The 27,968-nt window shown below is 47.0% G+C and overlaps 2 protein-coding genes across 10 annotated transcripts in view; one reads left to right on the top strand and one right to left on the bottom strand.

The window, feature by feature from the left end:
• Nucleotides 1-7: 7 nt before the first annotated feature.
• LARGE2 (LARGE xylosyl- and glucuronyltransferase 2) lies at nt 8-16,263 on the top strand. Its single transcript, XM_075567527.1, has 9 exons — nt 8-38; nt 118-230; nt 1,521-1,646; nt 2,124-2,279; nt 12,062-12,222; nt 12,554-12,832; nt 13,022-13,168; nt 13,711-13,906; nt 14,045-16,263. Exons 2-9 carry the CDS (start codon nt 150-152, stop codon nt 14,240-14,242), a joined length of 1,344 nt encoding a protein of 447 aa, XP_075423642.1. The 5' UTR covers nt 8-38; nt 118-149; the 3' UTR covers nt 14,243-16,263.
• A 1,111-nt stretch (nt 16,264-17,374) lies between these two features.
• Nucleotides 17,375-27,968, bottom strand: part of PHF21A (PHD finger protein 21A) — a 98,437-nt gene continuing 87,843 nt past the window's right edge. For 6 of the 9 annotated variants that reach the window (XM_075567523.1, XM_075567521.1, XM_075567522.1 and 3 more), the window contains exons 14-17: nt 26,384-26,539; nt 23,217-23,292; nt 21,591-21,694; nt 17,375-20,881 (exon numbers count right to left, since the gene is read on the bottom strand). In XM_075567523.1, coding sequence (XP_075423638.1) covers nt 20,633-20,881; nt 21,591-21,694; nt 23,217-23,292; nt 26,384-26,539 — 585 coding nt within the window. In that variant the 3' untranslated portion in view covers nt 17,375-20,632. The remainder of the gene's footprint in view (nt 20,882-21,590; nt 21,695-23,216; nt 23,293-26,383; nt 26,540-27,968) is intronic. The other 3 variants (XM_075567525.1, XM_075567526.1, XM_075567524.1) reach the window with 1 other exon arrangement.

Here is a 27,968-nt window from a genome sequence, read left to right as displayed (position 1 = left end):
TAAGCCCTGGCCAGCGCTGGGCCGTGGCTTTAACACAGGTAAAGATCTCCTCCTCCCTACACAGTGAGCCGGCTCAGACCCAAATACACCATCTGACCTCTGACCCCTCGTTCCCAGGGGTCATCCTGCTGCTTCTGGACAGGCTGCGTATGATTGGCTGGGAGGAGATGTGGCGGCTGACCGCTGAGAGGGAGCTGATGAGTATGCTGAGCACCTCGCTGGCCGACCAGGTGAGGAGGCAGAGACCATGGAGACTGGACACGGGGGTGTCTGGATCACTCTCGTTTCACTCATGATGTTCCCTTCTTATTTCCCCTTCTCTTCTCTCTCATTCGCTCTGTCTTTGAGTTTCTCTCCCTCTCTCTCTCATGGTCCCTTCTCCCTCTCCCTCTCACATGGTCCCTTCTCCCTCTCTCATGGTCCCTTCTCTCTCTCCCTCTCTCACATGGTCCCCTCTCACATGGTCCCTTCTCCCTCTCTCTCATGGTCCCTTCTCCCTCTCCCTCTCTCATGGTCCCTTCTCCCTCTCCCTCTCTCACATGGTCCCTTCTCCCTCTCCCTCTCTCATGGTCCCCCTCTCCCTCTCTCATGGTCCCCACTCCCTCTCACATGGTCCCCTCTCCCCTCTCACATGGTCCCCTCTCCCTCTCTCACATGGTCCCCTCTCCCTCCTCCCTCTCTCATGGTCCCCTCTCCCTCTCACATGGTCCCTTCTCCCTCTCCCTCTCCCTCTCTCACATGGTCCCTTCTCCCTCTCCCTCCCTCATGGTCCCCTCTCCCTCTCCTCTCACATGGTCCCCTCTCCCTCTCCCTCTCTCACATGGTCCCCCTCTCCCTCTCTCATGGTCCCCTCTCCCTCTCACATGGTCCCTTCTCCTTCTCCCTCTCTCTCATGGTCCCCTCTCCCTCTCTCATGGTCCCCTCTCCCTCTCTCATGGTCCCCTCTCCCTCTCTCATGGTCCCCTCTCCCTCTCACATGGTCCCCCTCTCCTTCTCCCTCTCTCTCATGGTCCCTTCTCCCTCTCCCTCTCACATGTTCCCTCTCCCTCTCTCATGGGTCCCCCTCTCCCTCTCCCTCTCTCATGGTCCCCTCTCCCTCTCTCATGGTCCCCTCTCCCTCTCCCTCTCTCATGGTCCCCTCTCCCTCTCACATGGTCCCTCTCCCTCTCACATGGTCCCCTCTCCCTCTCTCATGGTCCCTTCTCCCTCTCCCTCTTTCATGGTCCCTTCTCCCTCTCCCTCTCACATGGTCCCTTCTCCCTCTCCCTCTCACATGGTCCCTTCTCCCTCTCACATGGTCCCTTCTCCCTCTCCCTCTCTCACATGGCCCCTTCTCCCTCTCCCTCTCACATGGTCCCTTCTCCCTCTCCCTCTCACATGGTCCCTTCTCCCTCTCCCTCTCCCTCTCACATGGTCCCTTCTCCCTCTCCCTCTCACATGGTCCCCTTCTCCCTCTCCCCCTCCCTCTCACATGGTCCCTTCTCCCTCCCCCCTCTCACATGGTCCCTTCTCCCTCTCAGGACATATTTAATGCTGTTATTAAGGGCTCCCCCTCCCTGGTTTGTGAGCTCCCGTGTTACTGGAACGTGCAGCTGTCTGACCACACGCGTTCTGAGCAGTGTTACACCGAGCTGGCCGACCTCAAGGTGAGATCCGGCCCCTGGCAGAAGAAGGGATTATCTGGGCCAGAGGCATGAAACATGACATCTCACCTTAACCCTTCCCCCAGTACCAAGCACTAATTCTGTATTTCTCTCAGAGCGAGTGATGGGTGTGTGGAACAGTGTCCCTGCAGAGGCTGCCCCTTTCTGTTAACCAATAGTGTAACTGCTCAGGACAAGAGTGAGATTGTGTTGTCTGCGGTATATGACGGGGTTTTGGGGGATGGCCAAGTTACCCTTCCTGTACCAATTTCTCCCCATTGCTCTTATGTGACTGCTTCATTACTACCCCTCCCTATTTAGGGAGATTCTGAGATGTGCTGAACAGTGTAACTTCCAATTAAGTTTATGGAAGATCTGCCATATCTTGTTGGTCTGTGCATCTGTCATCTGCCCAACCCCGTCAGCAGCACCCTCTGCCTCCTCAGCATCGTTCTCTCTCTCTCTCCCCCTCCTCCCCAGGTGATTCACTGGAACTCCCCCCACAAGCTGCGTGTTAAGAACAAACACGTTGAGCTCTTCCGAACCCTGTACCTCACCTTCCTGGAGTATGACGGGAGCCTCCTGCGTAGGGAGCTGATTGGGTGCCCGAGCGATGGGGAACAGCGGAGCCATACGGTACTGAGGGTGTGGGGTGGGTGGGGATGTTTTGTGGGGAACAAAGCCTGCCTCTGAGAACACAAACTACAAAGACCAGCCCTCGAGCCTTTTTTTAAAAGATTTCCCCGACACCTAATTAGTCAATTAACCTGGCTGTAATTATGACTAAGACCACATGTGTGATGCCTGCTGTTTACTTTCATGGGACTGCTTTTGGGGAGCTCTGCTATATTTATTTCTCTTGCAAGACTGTGGGGCATGGGGCCAGTGCCCGGTAGGACACTGGCCAGCTGACCATCGGAGGCTGGATGCCCTTGCCTCTGTCTCTGTCCTACCATCTGGGAGGAGGGCACGTGTTTATTTATTTTTTACCTAATCTGGTGTCCTCATGGTGCCTGGGATAAGCTTGGTCTGAGGTTTCTTGCACTGGGTGTCCCAATGCCACCCTGACCATGTCCAGTCACATGGTGCTCCCTAGAGACTGTCCCAGTGCTGGGGACAATAATTGCCCACATTTTCCATATTCCGGGGTCCGGCGCTATGGTTGCCAAGCCTGTCTGCTCTTTTGGCACCGTCGCAGGAAGCATCTGATATCTCCGTGTTGGAGAGAAGGCTTGTTCTTCTGGAGAGCATCTGATACCTCCGTGTTGGAGAGAAGGCTTGTTCTTCTGGAGAAAGATGCTGCTCCAGTTTTTTGCTCCTTTATGGAGGGGCGGACATGCGCAATGATGTCAAGAGTTGCGCAATGAAAGTGAGGCAGGAAGCAGCAGCTGTGTCCATGGTGCTAGCAGGAGGAGCTGATTGGGCAGGCAGACTGGTGACACACTGGCTCGGACATTGCGTTGGGCATTTGTTCTGTTTTTCCTGGTCTTCCTTGATGGACACCTTTACTGCGGCCAGGAATGTCGTCCAAAAGTCCCTCAACACAGTCATTTGAGGCCTAGTGATTGCTCAACCATGGATTCCCAAGAAGAGGAACGATCAATATTTTTCTTCATCTGAAGAGGGAGAGTGCAAGGAAGACCAGAGGGCTTTTTTTTAATGCAGAAGTCACTGGGAAACTAATAAGATGTGCAACATTAGGAATAGAAGAGCAAAAAGAGGAATTAATAAACACATTGGAGTTTTTTTTAAGTTCTAGGTAGCGACCCAGAGCATTTCCTGCATGCAAGGTAATGCTCATTATGGATGGGTTTCCGGAGAGAGTATTTTCTTTACCTAGATTTCAGAAAATATCTCTTCAGGGATTTGGATGGCTGGGAATTGCCTCCCAAGGTAGATGCAGCAGTGGCTGGGCTCACTAGCAAAGTGACAATCCCTCTGGCAGACGCATCTTCTTTCGTGGACAAGATAGTTACATAGTAGATGAGGTTGAAAAAAGACGTACGTCCATCAAGTTCAACCTATGCTAAATTTCGAGAACAGATACTTTATCCTATATCTATACTTCCTTATTGATCCAGAGGAAGGCAAACAAAAAACCCCAGTGTCGTATGCGCAGCCGTGCTGCTGATTATGTCACCAAAGAGAGGGCAGGGTGAGTCTCGCTCGCACCATTGCAAAAATGGAAGAGGAGAAGTGGACACCTCACAGCAGCTCAGGATCACCCTCCAATCCATCCAACGCGTTTCACTCGAGGTCCGAGCTTCCTCGGTTCTCGAGCAAGAGAGACAACTTCATGGCATATTAAAGAGGGACCTTAAAGCAACGGTCTGCTGCAATTTCTAAAAAATAAATACAATTATTCACTTGATTTTAACAGCGCTTTTTACATTTTATTTATTTTGTTATCTGATGCTCCTCTCAGTAGGTAGATTGGAAATATGAAGTGTCCGCAAGTTTAAAATAAAGCTTTCCACAGGGTGCAGTCTATAGGTTACCATGATCACCTCCAGAAGCTACATATTAAGAATATCGTGATTTTTAACCGTGAAAAAATAATATTTTCAAGGCCATGCTCAGGGGGCAAGACACTAACGGGGGCTAAGTATGAAAGCAGCAGTGCCCTAATTTACTGATACAAGTTTGATTTAGGCTGCCATACCGTACGTGTAACAGTTGTGTTGGGAGGAACATAAGCTGCAGACTGTATAGAGGGCCTAAATACTTGAGGGGATCTCTATATCAAGGCAAAGTGGTGCAATTCTGAGGCCTTTTCATTTGAATGGGATTGTTTTGGGGTTTTTTTTGCATCTGGTGCAGGCTTTTTTTCCCCCCTCCAGAATGTCACCACTTTTGATTGTCTATACCCGACCCCCTGGTACTGCAGCTGTAACCTCCTCTGCTATATTGGGGGTAATCTGTAGTCCATCTTCCTCGTTTTTATTTTTATTCTCGCCATATTCTCTATTCTGAGATTCCTGCACTAGAATAATTTTTGGGGTGAATTGCAGTCTTTAAAACCATCGGCCGCCGTTGTCGTCATTTTCCGAGGTTGGATCTATGTGGTTGCCAGGGTTACCTGGGGGGGGGGGAGAGGGAGGAAGCAACTTCTTATTAGAGAGGGAGCGGCTCAGTGAGTAAAGACTGTTCAATTCCCGGTGTCGGCTCCTTGTGACTTTGGGCAAGTCACTTTATCTCCCTGTGCCTCAGGCACCAAAATTATAGATTGTAAGCTCTATGGGGCAGGGACCTGCGCCTGCAAAATGTTTCTATAAAGCGCGGCGTAAAACTAGCAGCGCTATACAAGAACTTATTATTATTATATTCTCTACAGACATAATGTGTGGCCTTCTATAAATGATGCTATCTATGCCTAAGAAACTAACAGATTCATTACATGGGTATCGGAACAAATTTGGCTTTTAACTGCCCCGATTACCCGCATTGATGTTTGGCAAAAATCGGCTTAACGCCTCTGATATAGTGGGCGAGCGCGACTGAGCGCATGGTGTCGCTTTCGCCTGAGCGATCGGATTCAGATCGCTCGCGACGGGGAGGCGTGGTGGAGGCGTGTCTGTGGCCTCACACGGCCGGTTCGACCTCATTGGCTGAACCGCTCACCTGACCCGGCTGTCGCGCAACAAAATCTAATATTTTTTTTTTTTTTGTCGGCTCAAAGTTCTGCCGCGGTCGCTCTTCATCGTGCGCGCGCTCACTATGGCCGGCCATATAGAGCTGCTGCATTTAGTTCGCGGTGCACGTCCGCTGGCACCAGCGCTCGCACTATGGACGCAGCCGGAGAGATTTGCTGTGATTCTTTTTTTTCTTTTCTTTTACAGCTACAGTAGAGCGTTAAAAGAAAAGCGAGTAAAGTCCGTTTGTAAGCGTGTCGCTTTTTCACCTTGTACATTGATCTGTTTCCGTCGCACTTACCGTTCCTGATTTTTTTGTAGGAATACAAAATTCCTTAATTAAATATTGGTAGACTATAATAAATATTACTGGTTTATAGCATAAACTTCAAGTCCGTGACCTGTAATATAAATATCAAAAAGTATAGGAAACCGTTCCCAAGACTGTTGCGTTTGATCTTGGCAACAAGTTGACTGAAACAGAAGGGGCATGTGTGAGGTATCAACGCAAAGTGGAACAATTCTGGGGCATAACAAGCTGCACCAGATACATCAAATAAAGATATCCTATTGATTTTAATGGAGTGTTTTTTTCTTTGTTACATATGATGCACTCACAAGCCCTTTATCCTCTGTACCCAATTTTCCAACTCTGTCCGTGAATTGACTGTATAACCTCTGTTCTTTTAATGTAACCACTTATTGTTATAACTCTGTGCCCAGGACATACCTGAAAACGAGAGGTAACTCTCAATGTATTACTTCCTGGTAACACATTTTTATAAATAAATCCAATGCTGTCTCATAAGGGGAAAAATAAATCCCTTCCTGACTCCAAGAATTAGCAATTGGATTACTCCCTGCATCAACATCCTTCCCATGTTTACTTATTTGGTATATCCCTGTACAGTATACCTTTCCTTTCTAAAGATATCCAATCTTTTTTTGAACAAATCTATTGTATCTGCCATCACAGTCTCCATGGGTAATGAGTTCCACATTGTAACTGCCCTTACTGTAAAGAACCCTTTCCTTTGTTGCTGGTGAAATTTCCTTCCCTCCAAACTTAAGGGATGGCCCAGAGTCCTTTGTACTGCCCTTGGGATGAATAGTTCTGTTGGAAGCTCCTTGTACTGTCCCCAAATATATTTGTATGTAGTTATCATATCCCCTCTTAGACGCCTTTTTTCTAATGTAAATAAATCTAATTTAGCTAGCCTCTCCTCATAAGTTAGATTGTCCATCCCCTTTATTAATTTGGTGGCTCTTCTCTGCACTCTCTAGTTCCATAATGTATTTTCTAAGGAGTGGTGCCCAAAATTGTACTCCATATTCAAGGTGTGGTCGTACTAATGCTTTGTAAAGGGGCATAATAATGTTTACTTCCCTTCCATCCATTGCCCGTTTAATGCAAGATAAGATCTTGTTTGCCTTTGCAGCTACTGCATGACTTTGGGCACCATTGCTAAGCCTGCTGTCTACAAGCACTCCTAAATCCTTCTCCATCAAGGATTCCCCCAATTTATCTCTATTTAATTTGTAAGTCGCCTTTTTGTTCTTGCATCCCAAATGCATAACCTTACATTTATCTGTATTAAACCTCACCTGCCATTTACCTGCCCACGTTTCCAGTCTCTCCAAGTCCTTCTGAAGAGAAATTACATCCTGCTCTGATTCTATTACCTTACACAATTTAGTATCATCAGCAAAGATGGAGACAAAGCAGGGGTCCCAGTCCCGATCCCTGAGGTACTCCACTCACGACCTTAGCCCAACCTGAAAAAGTTCCATTTATGACAACCCTATGTTGTCTGTCCTTCAACCAGTTTTCAATCCAGGTGCATATATTTTTACTGAGCCCAATTTGCTTTATTTTGTACACTAACCTCTTGTGTGGAATCATATCAAAAGCCTTTGCAAAATCTAAGTAGACCACATCAACTGCATTACCCTGGTCTAAATTGCTACTTCCTGAAAGAAACAAATAAGGTTAGTTTGGCATGATATATCCTTCATAAATCCATGCTGACTGACTTATAATTTTGTTTACCATTGGGTATTCCGGAATATTATCCTGTATATTATTATTATTAACCTTAAAGTAGTTTCCCCACTATTGAAGTCCGGCTTACAGGTCTGTAATTCCCCGTTTGTGATCTAGCTCCCTTTTTTAAATATAGGCACCACATCTGCTTTACGCCAATCTTGTGGTACTGAGCCTGTGGAAATGGAGTCCTTGAATATTAAATGTAATGGTTTGGCTGTTACTGAGCTTAACTCCTTGAGAACTCTTGGATGTATGCCATCGGGGCCAGCTGCCTTACTTATTTTAATTTTTTCAAGCCGTCTATGAACTTCTTCCTCGGTTAACCAATTGTTCCTTTATATAGAGCAGTGATTTTCAACTAGGGTTCCGCGAGCACACCTTAGGGGTTCCGCGAGCACACCTTAGGGGTTCCACAGCCGCTAGGGGGGGAGAGCCGGGACAACTCTCCCAGCTGTCCCAGGCGCTGCAGCACCCCCACATAGCAGTAACCCCGCGCAGTCTGGTCACTGCTATCCTTCTTCTCTCTGCCTGCTCCGGTCAGTGTGAGGGGGGAGGGGAGGGAACACATTACACGTGCCTGAGCGGTCTGGACAGGAGGTCAGAGTTTACCCAGGGAATTGGAAACCTTTACAGATTTATTCCAAGGCAGTGCCAGGGCAATGCCCGCTCTGAAAAGGAGCCAGTGCCATATAATCTTCCTCTTATTCTACAGTAAATGCCCTGTAAATATAACGTGTGTGTGTGTGTGTGTGTGTGTGTGTGTGTGTGTGTGTGTGGCACACGCGCAAGGGGGAGAGAGAGACGGGAGGGGGGTGGAGAGAACGGGGCGACGGGGAGGGGGTGAGGGTTGGGGTTCAAAATTTCAAAATCAAATTCTGGGGTTCCCGAAGCAAAAAAGTGTTGAAAGCCACTGATATGGAGGTTGTGGCTTCCACCTGCGGCACTGTTATTGGAACGGATTCTTCCCTGGTAAACACAGAGGCAAATAATTTGTTTAAAGCCGCTTATTGTTCCTTATCTCCAATAATCTGCCTGCCCATCTCACACAGAAGGGTCCTATAATTTCCTTTTCTCATTTTTTTTTTTTTTGTTATTATGGTACTTAAAGAATTTTTTAGGGTTGATCTTACTTTCTGTTGCAATCCTTTTTTCATTATCCATTTTTGCTCAATTGATTGTCCTTTTGCAATTTCTGTTACATTCCTTATCATTCTGATACGATGCCTCCGTCCCTTCTGACTTAAAGAATCTAAAAGCCTGCCTCTTCTTGTCCATTTCCTCCCCTACCTGTTTATTTAGCCACATTTGGTTTTTACTTATTTATTTTATATTTATTACCCAAGGAGGTACACTGATGAGTGTGCTTTTCTAACAATGTTTTAAAGACTGCCCATTTATCTTATACATTTTTCCCTGCAAAAACATCATCCCAGTGTATTACTTGTAGATTAGACCTCAGTTTATTAAAATCTGCTTTTTTAAAGTTTTTTAAAGTTTACTTTGTTGAACCCAAGTAATCTGTTTTTTTTTGATAATTTTTATTTCAAATGAGACCATGTTATGATCACTGTTACCCAAATATTCAAGTCCTGTAACATTTGGTTAATTCTTCTACATTGTTTGATATGACCAAATCCAGTACTGCCCCTCTCCTGGTTGGTTCCTCAATTTGGGTCATATTATTGTCTTTAAGCACCCCCAAAACCTGTTTCCTTTTCGTTGTAATGCTAATCTCATTGCCCCAGTTTGTCTCGATAATTAAAATCACCCATTATGCAAACATGACACAGTTTTGATGCCTTCTTCGTTTGCAAAAGTATTTTAGCTTCCTCAATCTCACAGATATTTGGTGGTTTATAGCATATCCCCACAAACATTTTCTTTATACTTTTACCTCCACTGCTAATTTCTATCCACAAGGTCTCTACATTTTCATCATTCCCTTCATAAACATCTTCCCTTATAATAGGTTTTAGATCCAGTTTAACATATAAACATACTCCACCTCTTCTTCTATTTGTTTGGAAAACCCTATATATTAACTGCCCAGTCATGAGTTTCATCCCACCATGTTTCAGTAATGCCTATGAATATCATACTGCTCCCTTGTATCTATACATTCAAGCTCCCCCATTTTATCTGTCGGGCTTCTTGCATTGGGGAGCATGCATTTCAGGTTTTTTCCCCAGTCTGTTATCTTATCTGCTCCTGTCTTTCTGCGCTAATTGGGTTTTGTCTTTAGAAGTTTTATAGTAATATCTGTACTTGGGCTGTGGCGCTGAGTGCGCTGGCGCTCATCTTGGCGGATTTGTGGTCAGCCAGTTGCGTACTCGGGAGGGCGTGTCGGGGGGCACGGCCATGCCGTCAAGGAGCATGTTGTCCTCATTGGGCGAACCACTCACGTGACGGGCCAGCGAGCGGCAAAAACAAATTTGTTAGTCTCTGCAAGCAGCTGGGCGCCGTGCGCTCACGGGAACGTGCACACTTTCGCTCAAGCTGGACAATCACATTGCTAGCAATGTGTTTGATCGCGCTGTCACCGTGGCCGCAGCCTAAATATGGTGCCTCCCTGCTTGCCAAACTCCCACTTGCCCTCATTCTACCTCCCATTACCCCTGGCTATTTCCTCCATCCTCCATCTATTCTATGTAGTTTATCTGGTTCTGTTAGAGGCACTCCAGAGGCATTCTTTCCAACCTCCGCCCTCTCCCATTCGCCACCAGGATAAAGTCGACTTCAGGACAAGAACACATGTTCATTAAAAAGTCATTGTAATAATGTCACATTAACCATGAAATAGTGGCACACACCGTCGACGTCGCGCTAGTGATAAAGACTTGCAGTATATCTCCTAGAATCCTTTAGAACAGGGGTGGCCAACTCCAAGTCCTCAAGGGCATAATGACGGAGCCACCTGTGCTGAAGCAGGTATATCCTTAAAACCTGACCTGTTGGTGGACCTTGAAGACTGGAGTTGGCCGCCCCTGATTTAGAAGATCCACACATGTATTTCTCCTCTTTCCAAGACAACAAAAGGGGAAACCAGCGCCCAGTGGAGGGTTGTGTAATTTAGTGTTTGCTGTACTTTGTTTCTTGTCTCCCATTCTCCCTAGTTTCCTTGGGTGCATATGTATATAGTTCAGCTTGGTTAGACGTACAACTGACCTGAGGTGGGCATAGGAGGAGCTTAAAGCTGCAAACGGGTTGGTCTGTGTCCTACCTTCAGAGGGGCAGAGCCTATTCCCTTATGTTATGCGCTGCCATGGAGAGACTAGGAGAAAATGCCTGATAGTCCATCAAATTTCCGTTTTCCACGGTGGGAACCACATACAAATCGGCAGTTGCCGTGGCCTGTTTATCGCACACTATGAATCTTTGAGTTACACAATTGCATCGAGGCAAGAGATATTAAATGATTGTGCGATACCAGCAGATTTTATATTGGATAGTCCACGTGATACAACTAGGCTACAAGCACGGTCATTATCCGTCTTTATTGTGGCTTTGTGATTTGAAGGCTTGGGCAGCTGGTATTTCATCCAAGAACAAGCTCATGTTCTTTCTCGGTCAGTCCTTCTTTTTTAATTTTTTTTATTATTATTTGGTCCTGAATAGAAAGATAATTTTGTGTGTGTGTGTGTGTTCACTCCAAAATGCCAAACATCCTTCAGACAAACTAGACACTATATTCATGCCTACTGACAACAGAGAGGTTAAAGTAGCCCATCAATCGGAGTTTCACTGGGTCCAGAAATGAAGACCGATATCTCGGCAAGGTTTGGCTTTCTGGGCTCACTCCCTTGACGGCTGTTCCAGTAGGGGCTGAGGTAAGGTTCTTGAAAAGTAAGAAGAGGTGGGCCCTTACCACCACAGCTAATGTCACAGGATTATGCTCTCGAATTATTATGAAGAGTTTCGCCCCCAAGCAAAAGACGGACGGCATCTGGAGTAACACAAGATCTGAGCGAATGTGAAGGCACAGAAGCAATGAATCGGAGCAGGATTCTGATGGAAGTCCCACAGACAGGTTGGCGTTTTGTACTCCACTCTTATTTTTGGAACCATTAATAGAGTAGACAAAACGTACAACGTTGAATGCCCGTTTTTTTCAAATCAGGAATACCCATTTCATTCTAGTGGAAGACTAATTTTTTTTTTTTCCTTTTTCTCGCGTTGGATCTAAATGATGCTCATCTCCAAGCACCTCTAAGAACAGTGCATCAGCAATACCTCCAGTCTCTCCTCCTTTTATCATTCTTGAGTGCTTGGCTAGACCAACAATTGAGGCAAGCAGAGAGCAGCATCTAGTTTTATGCAGCCTCCAAGAGTCTGCGGACCTGTGGTCTAATGCACAGAATAAACCTTGCCACCGCTACCCTTCCATGTGTCTAGCTTGCTGATGCAAGCAGCGTCCTGCATTCAGCCGCCTCCAAATCATATATGCTTTTTGTATCAAATAATCCCCGCACGTGGTATAGCCAACAGAGCGAGCTCTGCTTTCTTTATTCACATTCTTAAAGTGCAGGGACAGGTGCATACAATGGGGGGAGATATACCCTTTGTTGGGTGCAACACCTAAAGGAGGGAGAGTGGCCTAACGGCCCACGGCTGTGCACTGACATGGAGGGATTACACAAGAGAATTCTGTAAGGAAAATGTCCCTCTTTATCATATCCCCTCTGCCCCCCTCGCCCCACTCGGTCCCCTCTGTGCTTACACCCTCCCTTCTTGCATCTCAGTTGCAGGTAGCACTGGCACAGCTGGATGAGGAGGATCCCTGTTATGACTTCCGCCGGGAGCAGCTGGCATCTCATCGCGTTCATCTCTCCTTCCTCCCACGCAAACCTCTCGTCCCAGACCCTAGTGATGTCACCCTGGTGGCACAGCTCTCCATGGACAGGTCAGTGCAGGGCCAGGAGGCGGTGTGGGTATTTGTACAGGAGAAGTGAACTGACAGAGGTGGGAAACAGGAATAGCAGAGAGCACTTCTAGGTGAGATGCACGAACTACTGCATGTGTTTGTTCCTTACTGGGAAATGGGGTGCTGCTGGTCAAGGATTGCATGCAGTGACGTGTGTCTCAGCAGAGGAATAGCAGGGGAGCTGTGTGCTAGGAAAGTCTGTACAGGAACAGCAGGGGATGCAGTGACCGAGCAGGATAACAGGAGGGTAGAATGTATTCCAGGGTGTCCATCCTTGGGGTGTAGCTCTCTCGCTCTCACCTGGTCTTAGGCTGCAGATGCTGGAGTTGATTTGCCGGCACTGGGAGGGCCCGATGAGCCTGGCTCTGTACCTGTCGGACGCGGAGGCGCAGCAGTTTCTGCGCTATGCTCAGGCCTCCGAGGTCCTACAGTCTCGCACCAACATCGGGTACCACGTGGTGTACAAGGAGGGGCAGTTCTACCCCGTGAACCTTCTGCGGAATGTGGCACTGCGCAACGCACAGACGGCCTACGTCTTCCTGTCGGACATTGACTTCCTGCCCATGTATGGACTGTACGAAAACCTGCGGTCAGTTTTGAGGCCCCCATCTCCTTCTCCTGAACATGCAATATCTTTCTATCTCTCTACTAGGGTTTGTGTCTTTCACGGTTTCCCGTGCTCTCCTCCTCCTCCGTTTTATTTATTTTCATTCTATCCCATATCTCTCTCTGCTTCTGCCCAGTCCGCTCTAATTTTTCCTCCCTTCTCCTTGCTTAGGAAGTCCATATCACAGCAGGACCCGGGCAGCACCAAGAAGGCTTTTGTAGTCCCTGCCTTTGAAACTCTGCGCTATCGCCTGTCCTTCCCAAAATCCAAAGCGGAGCTGCTCTCCATGCTGGATATGGGGGCGCTGTACACCTTCCGGTGAGATCGGCTCTCTACTAGCACTTTATTCCTGTTTATCGGTTTGTCTTCCACTACATTGTTTAGATTGTAACCTCTTCAGGCAGATTCCCTCCTCTGCAAAGGGTTCCTCATCTTCCAGCTCACCGTAATGGAACTTCATTTATAGGTCTACATAAGGCACCGCTGACCTAATGGCAACTATAGGTTTATTAAGTTAACTCTGCCAATTGCCCCTCACATAGTGGGTGCCACCTTAGCCCTGGGTTGACGCAAACAAGATTGAATGGGACAAAGAAGGCAACAGTCAAAGTGTTTATTTTATTAGGTTAAAACTCAATTATTCACTGCCATTAGTTTACTCTGGTCAAGGTGGACGGCACCAACTAAAACAACGAGTCTGAATTAATTGGGAAGGACCATGAATCTGTTTTGAGGAGGCCTGAACACTGTTCAATTTTATATCCAGTGTCGTGGGTTCTACTTAAGTCTATATCAGTAGGACACCTAGCATTCTTATACATAATGCAGACAGCAGCCCATTCACCTATGGCCTCTCCTAGGTACCACGTGTGGGAGAAGGGACACTCGCCCACCAACTACGGTAAGTGGAGGACTGCAACCACACCGTACCATGTGGACTGGGCACCCGACTTTGAACCGTATGTGGTGGTCAGACGGGATTGTCCAGAATATGACCAGCGGTTCCTGGGCTTCGGCTGGAACAAAGTTTCTCACATCATGGAGCTGGATGCGCAGGTACAACAAGTCCCTTATTGCTTACCAATGGCACTGAAACAGGTGATGGAGCTGATGTAGGTGTTCCTTCTTATTGAGTATTAGTTGATGCTTTTATTTCTTATGATCTTTCTTTCTCTTTCCCTCCACCCCCCCCAGGAGTATGAGCTGGTGGTTCTTCCCAACGCCTTCATCATCCACATGCCGCATGCTCCAAGCGTTGATATCTCCAAGTTCCGGTCCAGCTCAAACTACCGCTCGTGCGTTCAGATGCTGAAGGATGAGTTTCACCAGGACCTGTCCAGGCGCTATGGGTCTGCCGCTCTGAAATACCTCACCGCGGAGAGAAGCCGGTGAGCCTGGCCTGGGGACCCTGTGTCAGACTGGCATGGGGTACCCCAGAGAAGATTCCCTCTTCCCCCACCCCCCCTGTCCTTCACACTGACTTTTGAAGGGGCATGGAGACCCTTGAAGAGAGAAGGTTCCCTCTCCTAAACAAAGAGGGGTGTAGAGTAACTCGAGAGCATGGACTTCCTTAATGCTTCAAAGAAGGGTTTGGGGATCCCTGGAGAAAAGGTGGCGGATCTCACTGGAAGGTCTCCTTATTCCCCCTAAAGGGGGAAGGTTACCAGCCTTTCTGTCTTAGAGACAGCTCAATATTATAACCAAGAGACCCATATTTCTCCCACTAGTTTATTTTTTTTATCAGTCCTGTAGGATGGGTAACGACAATCGAAAGCATTTTCCTGATATGAAGGATATATAATGTCCCTGAAACTTGGTCACAATCACTGGAGTCCGATTTTTTTCCTTTTTTAGATCTCGTATTCAAGTCTCCCAACTTTTTTTTTTTACATTTTTTTTTTTTTAAGTGTTTTATATTTAAATTATTTAAGTCAGATACTACAGCAGGCAGGACAGGATTCCTGATTATATTTTTAAAATATATACATATTTTTCCATGAAATACTGCACACTTGTAATGCTGACGATTTTATATATATATATATATATATACCCACATTTGTTCAAAACAAGCAGCTCATTAAATTTGGGGCGATTATTTAGTGTGTTTGTGTCTCTGCTCTGTACCCGCAGCTGTGCTCTGTGGTGTAGCTGGAGGAAAGCTTCCCGGCTCCAGTGTTCTCAGGATATACACCTGCTAAGAGTCAAATTGATTCTAAAAAGAATTTGCAAATTCTTTAATTGAAAGTTTGTTTACGCCTAAAAAGTTCAGCTAATTGTAGGATTAATTTAAAAGCAGGCAAATGTCATAACCTCCATGCTGACGACACACAAATATACTTTTCAACACCCGACCTTGCACCTGCTATATAAACCAAAGTTTCTGAATGTCTCTCTGCTTTATCATCCTGGATGGCCCTTCGACGCCTTAAACTCAACATGGCTAAAACAGAGCTCCTCATACTTCCTCCCAAACCTGGCCCTACTACCTCCTTCCATATTACTGTTGGAACTACGATCATTCACCCAGTAGCCCAAGAATGCTGCCTAGGGGTCACACTCGACTCCTCTCTCTCATTCTCCTCTCATATTCAAAACGTTTCTAAAACCTGTCGCTTTTTCCTACGCAATATAACAAAGATACGCCCTTTCTGCTGCTAAAACTCTGACTCAGACCCTCATTCTCTCCCGTCTTGATTACTGTAACCTCCTGTTGTCCGGCTTTCCTGCCTCTCACCTGTCTCCCCTACAATCTATCCTAAACGCTGCTGCCAGAATCACTCTACTCTTTCCTAGATCTGTCAGCATCTCCCCTCATGAAATCCCTCTTCTGGCTTCCAATCAAATCCCGCATCTCACACTCCATTCTTCTCCTCACTTTTAAAGCTTTTACACTCTTCTGCCCCTCCTTACATCTCAGGCCTAATTTCTCGTTATGCACCATCCAGGCTCTTGCGTTCTTCTCAAGGATGTCTTCTTTCTACCCCCTTTGTATCTAAAGCCCTCTCCCACCTTAAACCTTTTTCACTGACTGCCCCACATCTCTAGAATGCCCTTCCCCTCAGTACCCGACTAGCACCCTCTCTATCCACCTTTAAGACCCACCTTAAGACACACTTGCTTAAAGAAGCATATGAATAGCACTGTGGATATTCTGAACACACGATACATAAAGCTTGGCCCCCTGCAGACGCACTTACCAGAACTCCCTCCTACTGTCTCTGTACGTTCTCCCTACCTACCAATTAGATTGTAAGCTCCTCGGGCAGGGACTCCTCTTCCTTAATGTTACTTTTATGTCTAAAGCACTTATTCCCATGATCCGTTATTTATATTATCTGTTATTTATTTGATTACCACGTGTATTACTACTGTGAAGCGTTATGTACATTAATGGCGCTATATAAATAAAGACATACAATACAATAACCCCCCTCCACCCCCCCAAAGATGGGCAGACTCTACAATAAACTGCCACATTATTGGATACTATTAATGATCTAGCTGGATAGGATACTGCTTTTTGTTCTGTAATGCTTGGGGGTTCTTTTTAAACCTTTTTGAAGGAATTCACCTCTCCCACGCTTTATCCCAAAAGGAATGTGTGTCCTTTTAAATCAAATCTCCTGATCTACCTCATTTTCCAGGATTAGTTTTGTTCTCTATCCCTCGTGATTGAACGGGCGTGGGCTTTTTACATCTTCGGTTCGCCTCTGATAGAATCTAGCTTTTACGCTAAACACTACTTTTCTCCTTCTATACCCGGTGAACTGCCAGTAAGAGCACAATTCGGGCTCCTCCAAAGATAAAGCTAGTTTCATATAGTCTGGAGGCTAGTCACTTCTTTAACCCAGGCTGTGCTGAAAAGCGTGTAACACGGCAGGCATACGCTTATAGAGGTCTGTTAAAATAGAGAAGCAAATGAGCACTCTGTGTCGCTTTTTACATTACCCAGAATCCCTGGCTGCATTGGAAGCACTGTTTGTTAAGAGATAATTGGGAAGAGCAGGGTTGCAGACCTGTCTGATATGTGAATGTGCTCACAAGTGGCATTTTTATTTGCTGTAGCCTGGAAAGAATTTGTAGAGACCCAAGCTTTCATTCAGTTTTATTTAATAAAAATGTTAAAATAAATAAATACAAATTGATCAGACGCTCTGTGTTCCCAAATCCCCCCCCCCAACCCCATAATTTCCCTAAACTCTAAGCACAGTATTACCAAAACTGAAAACACAGACTTTCAATTTTACAGAGAGGAGGCAGAGTATTTGCAATTCACTACCATCAGGCTTGGAAAAAAATATAATGTATAATTAAAAAAAAAAAAAAAAAAAAAGTTCCCAGTACAATAGATAACGTACGCCTCTCATTTCCATACGAAAACTTAATTTATACCATTTTTTTTTCTATAGAAAAAAAGGTATGTTACAATATTTTTTAGTTATGATATTGACGTGTCACGGATAGTTTACCCTAAAATGCAGCAACAAGAGATGTGAGTGTTTCCTCACAGCGCAGTGTGAGTATACATATACCAGACACGATCTGGAAGTTTTCTGTATTATTTTTTTTTTACTATTGCTCCTAGGCTGAGAACTGAAATGTAAACAAGGTGAGGGGGATATGGCAATAGAGGCAAACAAACAAGGTGAGGGGGATACTGAGGTTACAGATACTCATTGCGTGTCAAGTTAACATGAGAGGGGTGTATACCCTGGGCACTGTTTGGTTCTGTTAAGTGGTAGTGTGATGAGAATACATGATGAAACAGAGGGGTGGAGACGTTTTGGAGAGACTCCTTAGACAGCCTGTTATTTTGGACAATAATACACCTGTCGCTTCTGAGACTGACCCCAACAGGTAGGACCATTTTTCACTTGAGACCAAAAGTGCCATGCGGAGAATGAGCGAGGTGTGGCCTGCAGGGACATGAGACCGGATATCACTTCCTTGTTCCATAACTACCACATTAACACTTCATGTGCAGATGGGTTGTTTATATACCACTTAAGTGTTGTTGACCTGTTCTATATGAACGCATTGACTGCTAGTACAACCTGCACAAGACGTGTGTGTTGGAGTTGGTGTAAGATGACAACAGGTCAGGTCTTAGGTGAGCTCTAGCGGTGATATAGTTGTGGCTCAAACTCACACTCTTAAATTGCTCTATAGAGCTTTCCCCCCTGCTCCTTCCCATATATACTACGACTACTTTCAAACTTTGCTTCCCTCTGAATGGTCAACCTTTTTAAAGTCACCATGGCGAGTGGCTCAATGACAAACCACTGAATATACAATATGATGGCTGGGGTGCCATTTCTGAGCAGGGTTCCTAGATGGTGGTGTACATAGGGAATTAAATATACTGTTTACGCCTCCCACTGCCAGAGGGTGCTAATATGGAGGAGGGATGACTCTCAGCTGGCCAGCAGTCCCTGCTTTCTCATAACATCTGCCTCCTAGAGGTAATAAGTATATCAGAGACATCTCTGGCACTGGGATGGAATGTCACATGCATATCTTTTTAATTAACTCTTACAATGCAAAAGGAGGTATGCAACACCGCCGCTGCTTTGGCACTGAAAGAGTAATGAATCCGACTGAAACCTCTCTAACCACCGGAAATAAACACGACCTTCAAAAACGGAGTCCATTTTAAGCTTCAAGAAGGAAGTAGGGCCAGTCTGCTGAGAGAAGCCATGGCTGATACTTAATTGGTATTAAATGCTTGTTCAAAAATATTCAGGGGTGGACACAAAGTGAGAAAGCACGGAGAGCGACAAGCTTTTGCCGTGACGGGGTAATGCAATAAGGCACTTTTAGGTCGTGCTCACTGCATCCATGCAAAGTTATCTGTGTGCAGTAATTACTCTAATGCTGTACCTCCCTAAAAGTGAGGACCTTTTCTATGGGGAGTAGTTTGCAATGCGGGGGCCAGGCCCTTTTGCAGTGAAGATTGAGAAACAGCCACTGCAGATGGTCACCATGTTATTCTAAATCAGAGGTAATCCAGAACTCCCCAAATCCACAGGTTAATATCCACTGGGCCCAGTCTCTCACTACTCTCTTACTTGCTGCACACATGTGCCATTATCCAGGCTAAACCAGACAACTGCGATGCACAGTATTTCCTTATGGCAACAAGGCTCCCTATGACAAGGCTCCCTATGATGTGCACGGCCATGGGATATTAGGAATAAGAGGTGGAGGGAGGGATAGCGCCACCTAGGGAATCTAGACAGGGATTTTAAAGTGGCTCTCAAATGTAATTATTTATTTTAAAGACTTTTCTAGCCCCTTTGATCCCTGCGGGACTTGCTATGTGCTGGCAGGGAAAGGGTTACGTGTGATGACCAAACAGTAAAGTTGTTCTGACAAAAAAAAAAAAACACGTCAAAAATCACCTTTCATAGAAGAGCAGGGCTTCCAAAAAATAAAATGAGCAGGAAATTGGGCACGTGAATGAGTTATCCTAAAAGAACAGGACATGCACGACCCTTCTTTTAATCGAAGGGACACACGTGTCTGATTTCTTACCGATGTAGTAACACCAGGAAGACGTGCTTTCTGCAATCTTTTCTACCCGGGCCTCCTTATGTATATTGTATGAGGCGACGGACTCAAGAATTACTACAAACACCTCCTACAGCAGGGGTGGCCAATGCCCGTCCTCAAGGGCCACGTTTTGAGGACATCCCTGCTTCAGCACAGGTGGCTCAATCAGTGGCTCAGTCGAAGGCTGAGCCACCTGTGCTGAAGCAGGGATATCCTGGCCTGTTGGTGGTCCTTGAGGACTGGAGTTGCCCGTCCTTCCTAGACTATATCCCATGCAAGATCTGCTCTCTTTCAACATCTCAGCTGTTTGCTACAAAAGAGAGGTCTGATTCCCCAGTGGTGTTTCACAACAAGGAGGTGCAGTGATCTGTTTCACCTGCTCTGACAGGGAAGAGCTTACCATCCCTTTTAGAGGCCAGCAGTGCTTTGTAACGCATCGTCTCTGTGGCCGCCACGGCGCTAATAGATAGGAGGGGAAGAAGACGCCCGGCATTTCTTTTGGTGCTTCTACACCAGACGGAAAGAGCTTGCTTTGCCCTTCTAATACTTTTCCACAGCCATGGATTATTCCGGGTTTCCGTTTCTCCTGGCACGGCCCGGCACGCCTATCCTTACTTTCCTCTGACACGCACACATCGCAAAAGGAAAAAAACACGAGAAATGAGAATGATCCAATCTGAAATACTGACTTAACGCACGGCGCTTCCCTGCCTCCCCCTGACCCCCTCGCCCCCGTCTCTCGGATTGAAAATGTAGGTTTCTTTTTATTTCATTATTATTATTTTTTTTTGGTTCATCGTCTCGAAGTTTGCAGACAGGGGAGTCTTCCTAGTCTTTGGACTTGGTATGTATGGGCCCCCCCTCCTCACCTCCACACACAGTTTGCAAGACGATAAAACGTTCTTAAAAACGCATCCTGTCCGCACCCCATTTAACAAAATGGCAAAGGAACAAAAAGAACAAACCGATATCCATGGTTGCTGTGGAGGCTGCTGCAGGCACACACTGGTGTAAGATAGAAAGAGTAGTTAAGAGATTTGTTTCTTTTCTCACTTGGCATGGTGCTGGCAGAACACCCCAGCTGACATGTGGAACACACAGAATAAAAGGTTGATTGGCAAAACTCCAGTGTACGTCCCCTTCCTGGGAAGGCTCTGGTCCAGTCTCTCCCAGGAATGTCTCGGACGTGGCTTGTCTTTTCATTGTGCCCTTGCTCCCAGTGGCTGGTTACTTAGTCTCTTCTGTCTGGTTGCAGTTCTGGGCACGGCTGGGTGAAGGGAAGGAGGCTGTGGTGGGGGGGGCTGGAGGGGAGATATTGGCAGTGCAGTCCTGGCTGTGGTTAGAGGTTACCTCTGAGTTTATGGGTTTGGTGAGGTCGATGCCCTGAATGAGCCGGATAAGACGTTTCACCTTGTCCAGGGAGCTGTGCATGTCTTTCTGTCGGGAGAGGACGCTGTTCTTCATTTCCATGCATTTCTGAAACAGAGGCCGGTTTTAGTGAGACGCGGTGCTGGACTTGGGGCAGCATTGTTAACATTTATAAATGTAATAAAAAAGGATGAGCAATAGACATTTAAATGGTGGCAGCACCTTATAATATGGACGACAGGAGACCAATGCTAATCTTAAAAAGATCTTGTAGAGATACAAAGAGTTTGGTGTACGGTCTCAGCCACGTCCCGCTGTCACAGACTCAAGCTAAAGTCCTAGTCATTTGTACATCACACAACAGTATGTGTTCAGGTGATTCTGTTAAGCAAAAAGGCACTGATCCGTAAGCGGTGCTAGCTGTTCGGCACCACGCTGCCCATTCAAGTAAGAAGGCTGAAAGGTGCTGTGTGACTTAGGCCGCGCTTATAGTGCCGGTGACGTCGCCCCAAAAACAAATACATTGCTGCCGCCGCGTGCGCTCATAGTGCACGCGACGGAGCGAAAATCTGAAGCCGGCAAAATTAGATTTTTCTAGGGCAGACGCGTCACGTGACGGCCCTTGAACAAATCAAATTGCGGGAATCCCGCGACCCAGCCGCCCGGCGAAACATAACTTTCGCCTTTGGCGACGGGTGACGTCACCCGCCGTGTCGCCGTCGCCAACGACGGCACTGCCTTAGTAAAATCGGTCCCAATGCCCTTCCGTCCCTGATTAAGAACACTTCCCCCCCCAGCAGGTTCTGGCCTCACTCACGGTTATGGAGCTGCTGAGCTGCTTCACTTTCTGTTCCAGCTGCTCCCGTTCCTGCTTTAGGTCTGTGCTCCACTTGAGCAGTTTCTGTTTCTCCTCCTCTTTCGCTGCAAGAGAAAACAAAAAGGCGATACAGCTCGTTGTCAGATTGTCACGTTTGCACTTTACTCACCTGAGCCATTGTGCTGCTCAAGATCTCTAACCGTTATAATATGAACAAAATATGTGTCCTGCTTATAAAGGACGTGTGTTGTGTTTCATCTTGCAAATTATAGTCCTAAACGTGGAGAATTAAATCCGGCTGCCTTTAGATCAGGGGCGGCCAACTCCAGTCCTCAAGAGCCACCAACAGATCAGGTTTTCAAGATATCCCTGCTTCAGCATAGGTGGCTCAGTCAGAGGCTCAGTAGTGGACAGGGTTGCCACCTTCTACTGAAGACTGACCCGGAGATAACATTTTTTAGATTCATCTTTTTCTTATATATTTACTAGCTTTTGTACCCGGCTTCGCCCAGTGACTGTAATATTGATTGAATAGCTGGGGGGGGGGGGGGGGGGGGGTGCAGGGTTTTATCTGTGGGGGGGTGGGGGGGGGGGGGGGCTGGTGTCTGGGGGTCTATCAGGGAGGGGGGGGTCAGGGGTCTCTCTGGGAGGGGAGGAATCTGGGGGTCTCCCTGGGAGGGGGGGGTGTCTGGGGGTCTCTAAGGGGCAGGGGGTATCTGGGGGTTCCGGGGGTCTCTCTGGGAGGGGGGGAATCTGGGGGTCTCAGGGGGAGAGGAGGGTACCTGGGTGTCACTGTGTAGCGGGGCTATCCTGGTGTGTGTATGGGGCGGGGGTGGTGTTGGTGTCCGGCGCTGACAGGCGCCGTAAGTTACCTGGTGGTCTCTTTGGGGTGCGGGTATTCGGGGGTGTCTCTGTGTCTGGCGGTGAGAGCCGGCGTATAAGCTACTGTAGGCTGCTTGAAAGGTGCGCTCCCACCCGCTGCCACGAACACGCCCCCTCCCTTAATAGGTACGCCTCCCGCCCCTCTACTCGGCTGTAAGAAGTGTGCTGGACATTAGGATGTCCATAACTTGGCAGGTGAGTGACATTGGAAGGTAAAAATAGCTGCGTTGACCTACAAATCCGCCGCAGAACGTGCAGTGACAGTTTTGTGGTGCCATTTGTGAGATTGTGATGCTTCTGACATACAAACAGAATCCAACTTAGAATTATAGTATAGATTTCTCTTACCTTCGGCTGCGGTGGCGTCTCCCGGCATCGGCATCCTCCCCTCCAAACCCCGTCAACATGGCTGCGTGACGACCTTTGCCCTGACGAGACGCTCCGTGACGTCATGGAGCGTATCATTGTCATGGCAACCAGCGTAGCATCCCTTTGTTACGGCAACGCTGCGCCATTTGACGTCGCGTAGCCATGTTGACTATTTGCAGGGGGAGACGCCGCCTCCACCTGGAGATTTACGAGGTAAACCTGTAGCCCGGATATACGCAGCCGAAGCCCGTAGTCTCCAGGTCAAACGTGGAATAGTGGCAACCCTGGTGGTCGAGCCACCTGTTGGTGGCCCTTGAGGACTGGAGTTGGCCACTCTTGTCTAGATGGTCATCTCATCCACTGACATTTACCCACCTGCTTTATACGCTATATACGAATGAACAATGGCTAAAGTTCCAGGCCAGGGGATTACTTCTTCCTTCTTCAGCATCTAAAAGAACATCAAACAGGGTTTAAAAAGAATCCACCACCAATCAGTTTCCCCCAGCAGTGAGAAGTCGGACATTGTGGTGCCTGGAACTGGGGCAACATGAAAGCCACTTTGCCATTTAACACGAGGAAAAAAGGCTTGTGTTCTGAAGTCCTAGAGTGTTACTTCCTTGAGTGGCATGATGAAAGAACATCCATATTCCTTAAAACTCAAATGTGTTCCATGCCCCCCTGGAAGGGGTTTAGATTTTGATATAGTACTTCGATAACGGTCCTTCGATGGGGTCACAAATCTCTGAAGGATCGTTAAGGCCTCTGGTAATCTGGTAACTAGATTATCTGATCTGGAGATCGGTTAACGCCCCCCTGGCACTTCTCATTCACTCCTCCGTCAGATACATCAGTTATAGGTTAGACCCAGGGGTGGGCAACTGCAGTCCACAAGGGCCACCAATAGCTCCGGTTGGGATATCCCTGCTTCAGCACAGGTGGCTCAGTCCTGTGCTGAAGCAGGGATATCCTCAACACCTGACCTATTGGTGGCCATTGAGGACTGGAGTTGCCCACCTCTGGGCTAGACAGATGGACACCCAAATGTCGCTCACAAACCTGAAAATAACTTGAATGCCAACCTGTGGCACACACGCAGGAAGAGCTTAGGAAAGCTCGAGTACGTCTGAACAGAAAGGGAGTTGTTGTGTTAGCCAGGTGGCAAATATGTAGGGGGCATCTCAGGCACGTTTTCAGATAGCAGGTGATGGGTACAACACAATCTTACACCCTGTACTTCAACAAAGACATCGGGCACCAGGCCTTGTAACCTGGGCTTCTGCCAACGGAACAACAGCTGCTTGTCGTTTCCCTCACATTAAAACTAAACAACATCATGTCGGGCAGAGAAAGTGCTCAAAGCGCCTTCTCAACACCCAGAATCAGCGGGAGTGGGGTCACGGCGCGGATTGAGGAATTAATGACAGGAAGAAGAGTGGGGAAAGGGGTATATTGCATGGAATAGTCTTTATTTACGCATTAGCGGATTACAGTAAATTCAGCGGATCGCTCCTGCAGTATTGGCTAATGAGGACGGGACAAAAACAACAGCAGGAACTGATGGCGTCTATTCCAAGTTTAGTCCTCTCTCTAAAGAGGAACAAGTACCAAAACAATGTGACTGTGACCTAGGGAATGGTGATAAGTCGTCTCCCCCACCCCCCCCCCCATTTATTTTACAGGGTGGGAATTGGGGGGGTCCCTCTAACCTTAACGCCACTTTTCAGCTCACGGGACCCCGTGGTTACGGAGATCCTGAGAAGTTACCAGGTTTAAATCATATGGGGAAACAAAATGGCTGCCAAATCTAGGAAGCTGCAACATCGTTGGCTGCTGCTTCCTATGGATGACCATTTAAATCCCCCTTATAAACCAGGACGTTATATCGGTAAACTTCCCCAGTATCGTGGGAACCCCCTCCCCCAGAGCTGAGACGAGTGCAGTTCAGCTGTAAAGAAGGGAGGTTATTTAGGGTGGATTGCACCTCACACAGCCCAAGTGAAGTACTGCATTATGTCCACTACCAGTCACAGCCGAGAGGAGATAGAGTAGAAAGTATAGTATGTGTTTCTGGAGCCGTGTCTTGGGGTCCGCTTTAGAAAGACACTGCCCTCGATTCCTTTCATTATTATTATTATTTAACAATGTATGAACCGGCTGTAAACTGAAGAGATGTGACCTGGAAGTCTTGGCGGAGGCATGCATAAGGACGTTACAAAGTGACTGGATTTTAGGCATGCTGATGAGCTGCCATTAGCTACGAAGAAGACATCGTAGAATGTTACAGCAGCGCCTGCGGCACGGTGAAAATCACGGCGCGCCTCCACATGCCACAGAATAGCAGAGACCCCTTCATTTCAACGCGGCCAAAACTAGAACGGTCAGCGTGCCCAGCACAGTCGGCAGAAAAGTGCACCCTTCTTGTTTAGACCGGTCAAGCCCAGTGTTAAGAAAGTTGTAGGATAATCAATATTTCTGACATAACATTGTGCATATCTGATCATACAAACCGGTCATTCAGCTATCCAACAAACACAGCCCACACATGCAAATACACTGCATTTCCACCCTTGCATTTCCACCCTTGCCCATATTACTTCACTTAACAGTGGATTTAAAACAGGAAGAATGAAAGGTTCTTTGTTCTTCCACTTTCAGTAAGACCCAGTGGTGTTGAATCTGATGCGGAACACATGGCTGATAACTGCTCATTCAGCCATGGAATCCCTACACAGGATGTCACAGTGACTGCAGAAAATTCAAAATGTATGAAATCAGAAGATGACCAAAATAAAACGTGGTGAGATTTGGACATGTCCCCCTTCCAGCGCAGCACTAAACTACAGTATATTCCAAGAGAGCACAACCCTAGCTTTATCCTATTAGCCAACAGGGGTGGAGTGGATCTAATCAGGGCTCGTGTCAGTTAAACCGATCCATCCCATGCAGAAGGGACATTATTCTGTAGTGCTCGTTCACAATGTCCAGTGGGGTCATTAACAGCAACCCCTTCTCATGGAAGACCTAATAAAGACACACCATCACTGGGCTCAGCAATCATCTCCTCTACTGAACTACCATGTACAAACATATGCTCAAATACTATCTCCACTTGAGGAATTTGTGCTGGAGTCATTGTCTGCAAAGTGTCCAGTCCAGGAGTGGAACACATGTCTAACCTCTCCAGAAACGTGCACCCGGCACTGTGGTGATGCTATGTAGCTCTATACGCTTCCACTTTTCTACTTGGAGCTGGTTCAGAGAAAATCAACATGATAAGCGGTAAACGTTTGTGCGGGTTCTTTATCTTTGCTGAACGTAGACTGCTGCTTTAAACATCTCAGAAAGGTATAGCTCTTGAATGTGGCTGTGATCCCACTGCACTTCTAGAAGACATATCACCAAGTCCTGCAGTGCTATCACATTCTCTAAATGCAGGGCAAGGCTTGCAGGTCAGATATAATGGCGTTAATGAGAGGGCTGCTTTCTCTGCCGTGTCTCCATGTTTCTTGCTCCCTATCTCTCTGTGTGTCACACAGTACCTGGTCTTGGCATTTGGGACACATCCACATGCCCTTGGGAATGGATTTCAGAGGAGGCTCCAGACAATCCAGGTGGTACACACGTGAACATGTGTCGCACATCAGTAACTGCCCGCTCTTTCTGCAGACGCTGCAAAAATCCTCATGGATATCAGCCTGTAGAAGTCACGGGAGAGAGGAGGCGGAAAAACAAAAAGAAGAGGTCAGCCTACACCTCTGACACCCGCTCTTCCTCAGTGTTTCCAAACTGCGACCACTCAGCAAAGACTATGCCACAACAGTGTCTGCATTCACATACTGGCCAATGACTAGATGGATACTATAAAATATCTCCCTGCAGAAGGGACCAGCAGGTCACTGGTATAGAGCAAAGCAATGTATATAAAAGCCCTGGAGCAGCAAAGGAGGTAGAGGAAGCCATAAGATGTAGAGCACACTGCCCTGTACTGATCCTACTGAACATCAGACTGCGTATTTTCTGATCACAACTCGACTTGGCAACAAATATTCCCAACAGTATCAGTGTGGGAAGAAACCTGGTGCTGTCCACCTTCCCTTCCCTCGTCCTCCATGTCAGAGCCAAACTCTGCCACCTGATGACTTCTTGTTTTGTTAGGGGTACAGTTTACACTTTGTACAACTACTTTGTCTTCCGTTGGGCTGAAGTCACAGAATGTGTGCTGTCCTCTTATTGTACGAGACAAGACATAGGCTCAGCCTGCCCTAGACAATTGCCCTTTCCTTTCTGCTCTCAGCTGAAGCCCTCATAAGCGCTGAAATTAATGTGATAAAAACGTCTGCCAAACGCGCAAAGGCTTGGGCATGGTGCTGTGTAGAGCTGGCGCTAAAGCTTGTGACTGCTCACGGACAGGGACAAAGGGTAGATGTGCAAGCAGAGAGAGGCAGGACAGTCCGATATTGTGTACAGGGAAAAGATGGCATGGAGGGAAATGTAAAAACAAGTAACAAAAAGAGAGAAGTAAGAGAGTAGGGAGTTGGTTTAGCCACATAGGTCCCATACTGCCTATCTGTATAAGGCAGCCACAGCCATGTACCAACCTTTAATATATAGTACAGCAATTCTAGAATTGCAGTCTCTGTAGATACAGAGCTGCCAAACAGACTTAGGTAATTCAAGCTGTAACTGTTTCATGAGAGCAGTGCTATCCCAAAGCACCGGACTGAGAAGTGTTTGCATAACATCAGAAAGTTCCTACAGTAGCTGGTTAAGAACAGAGCCCTATTTTCACATACAAAAATGATCCGATATGATCTCATTACACACCATACAACCAACACATTCACAAACCAGAGGCCAGAGACTGTGTCCCAATCATCCCACCACAAAAAGACTTATGGTATTTCATGGCACTTCTCTGAGCCCTTATCTGATAAACAGTATGCAGAATAGGCAAGGAAAGCAAGGGCAGGAAACCACTGCTCAGCATGGGAGAGATATGGCAACGAGAGCACGGGCAGGAAACCACTGCTCAGCATGGGAGAGATATGGCAAGGAGAGCACGGGCAGGAAACCACTGCTAAGCCTGGGAGGGGTATGGCAAGGAGAGCACAGGCAGGAAACCAC

Source organism: Ascaphus truei, chromosome 12, assembly GCF_040206685.1.
Source record: "Ascaphus truei isolate aAscTru1 chromosome 12, aAscTru1.hap1, whole genome shotgun sequence".
Classification (NCBI taxonomy): domain Eukaryota; kingdom Metazoa; phylum Chordata; class Amphibia; order Anura; family Ascaphidae; genus Ascaphus; species Ascaphus truei.
Note: the sequence above shows the minus strand (reverse complement) of the source record. Positions and strands in the feature narration are given on the sequence as shown.

Coding starts and splice junctions, on each gene's coding strand:
- LARGE2 (XM_075567527.1), top strand. CDS start 150: ATGATTGGCTGGGAGGAGATGTGGCGGCTGACCGCTGAGAGGGAGCTG. Junction 12,833..13,021: donor GGACTGTACGAAAACCTGCG/GTCAGTTTTGAG, acceptor CTCCTTGCTTAG/GAAGTCCATATCACAGCAGG. Junction 13,169..13,710: donor GGGGCGCTGTACACCTTCCG/GTGAGATCGGCT, acceptor GGCCTCTCCTAG/GTACCACGTGTGGGAGAAGG.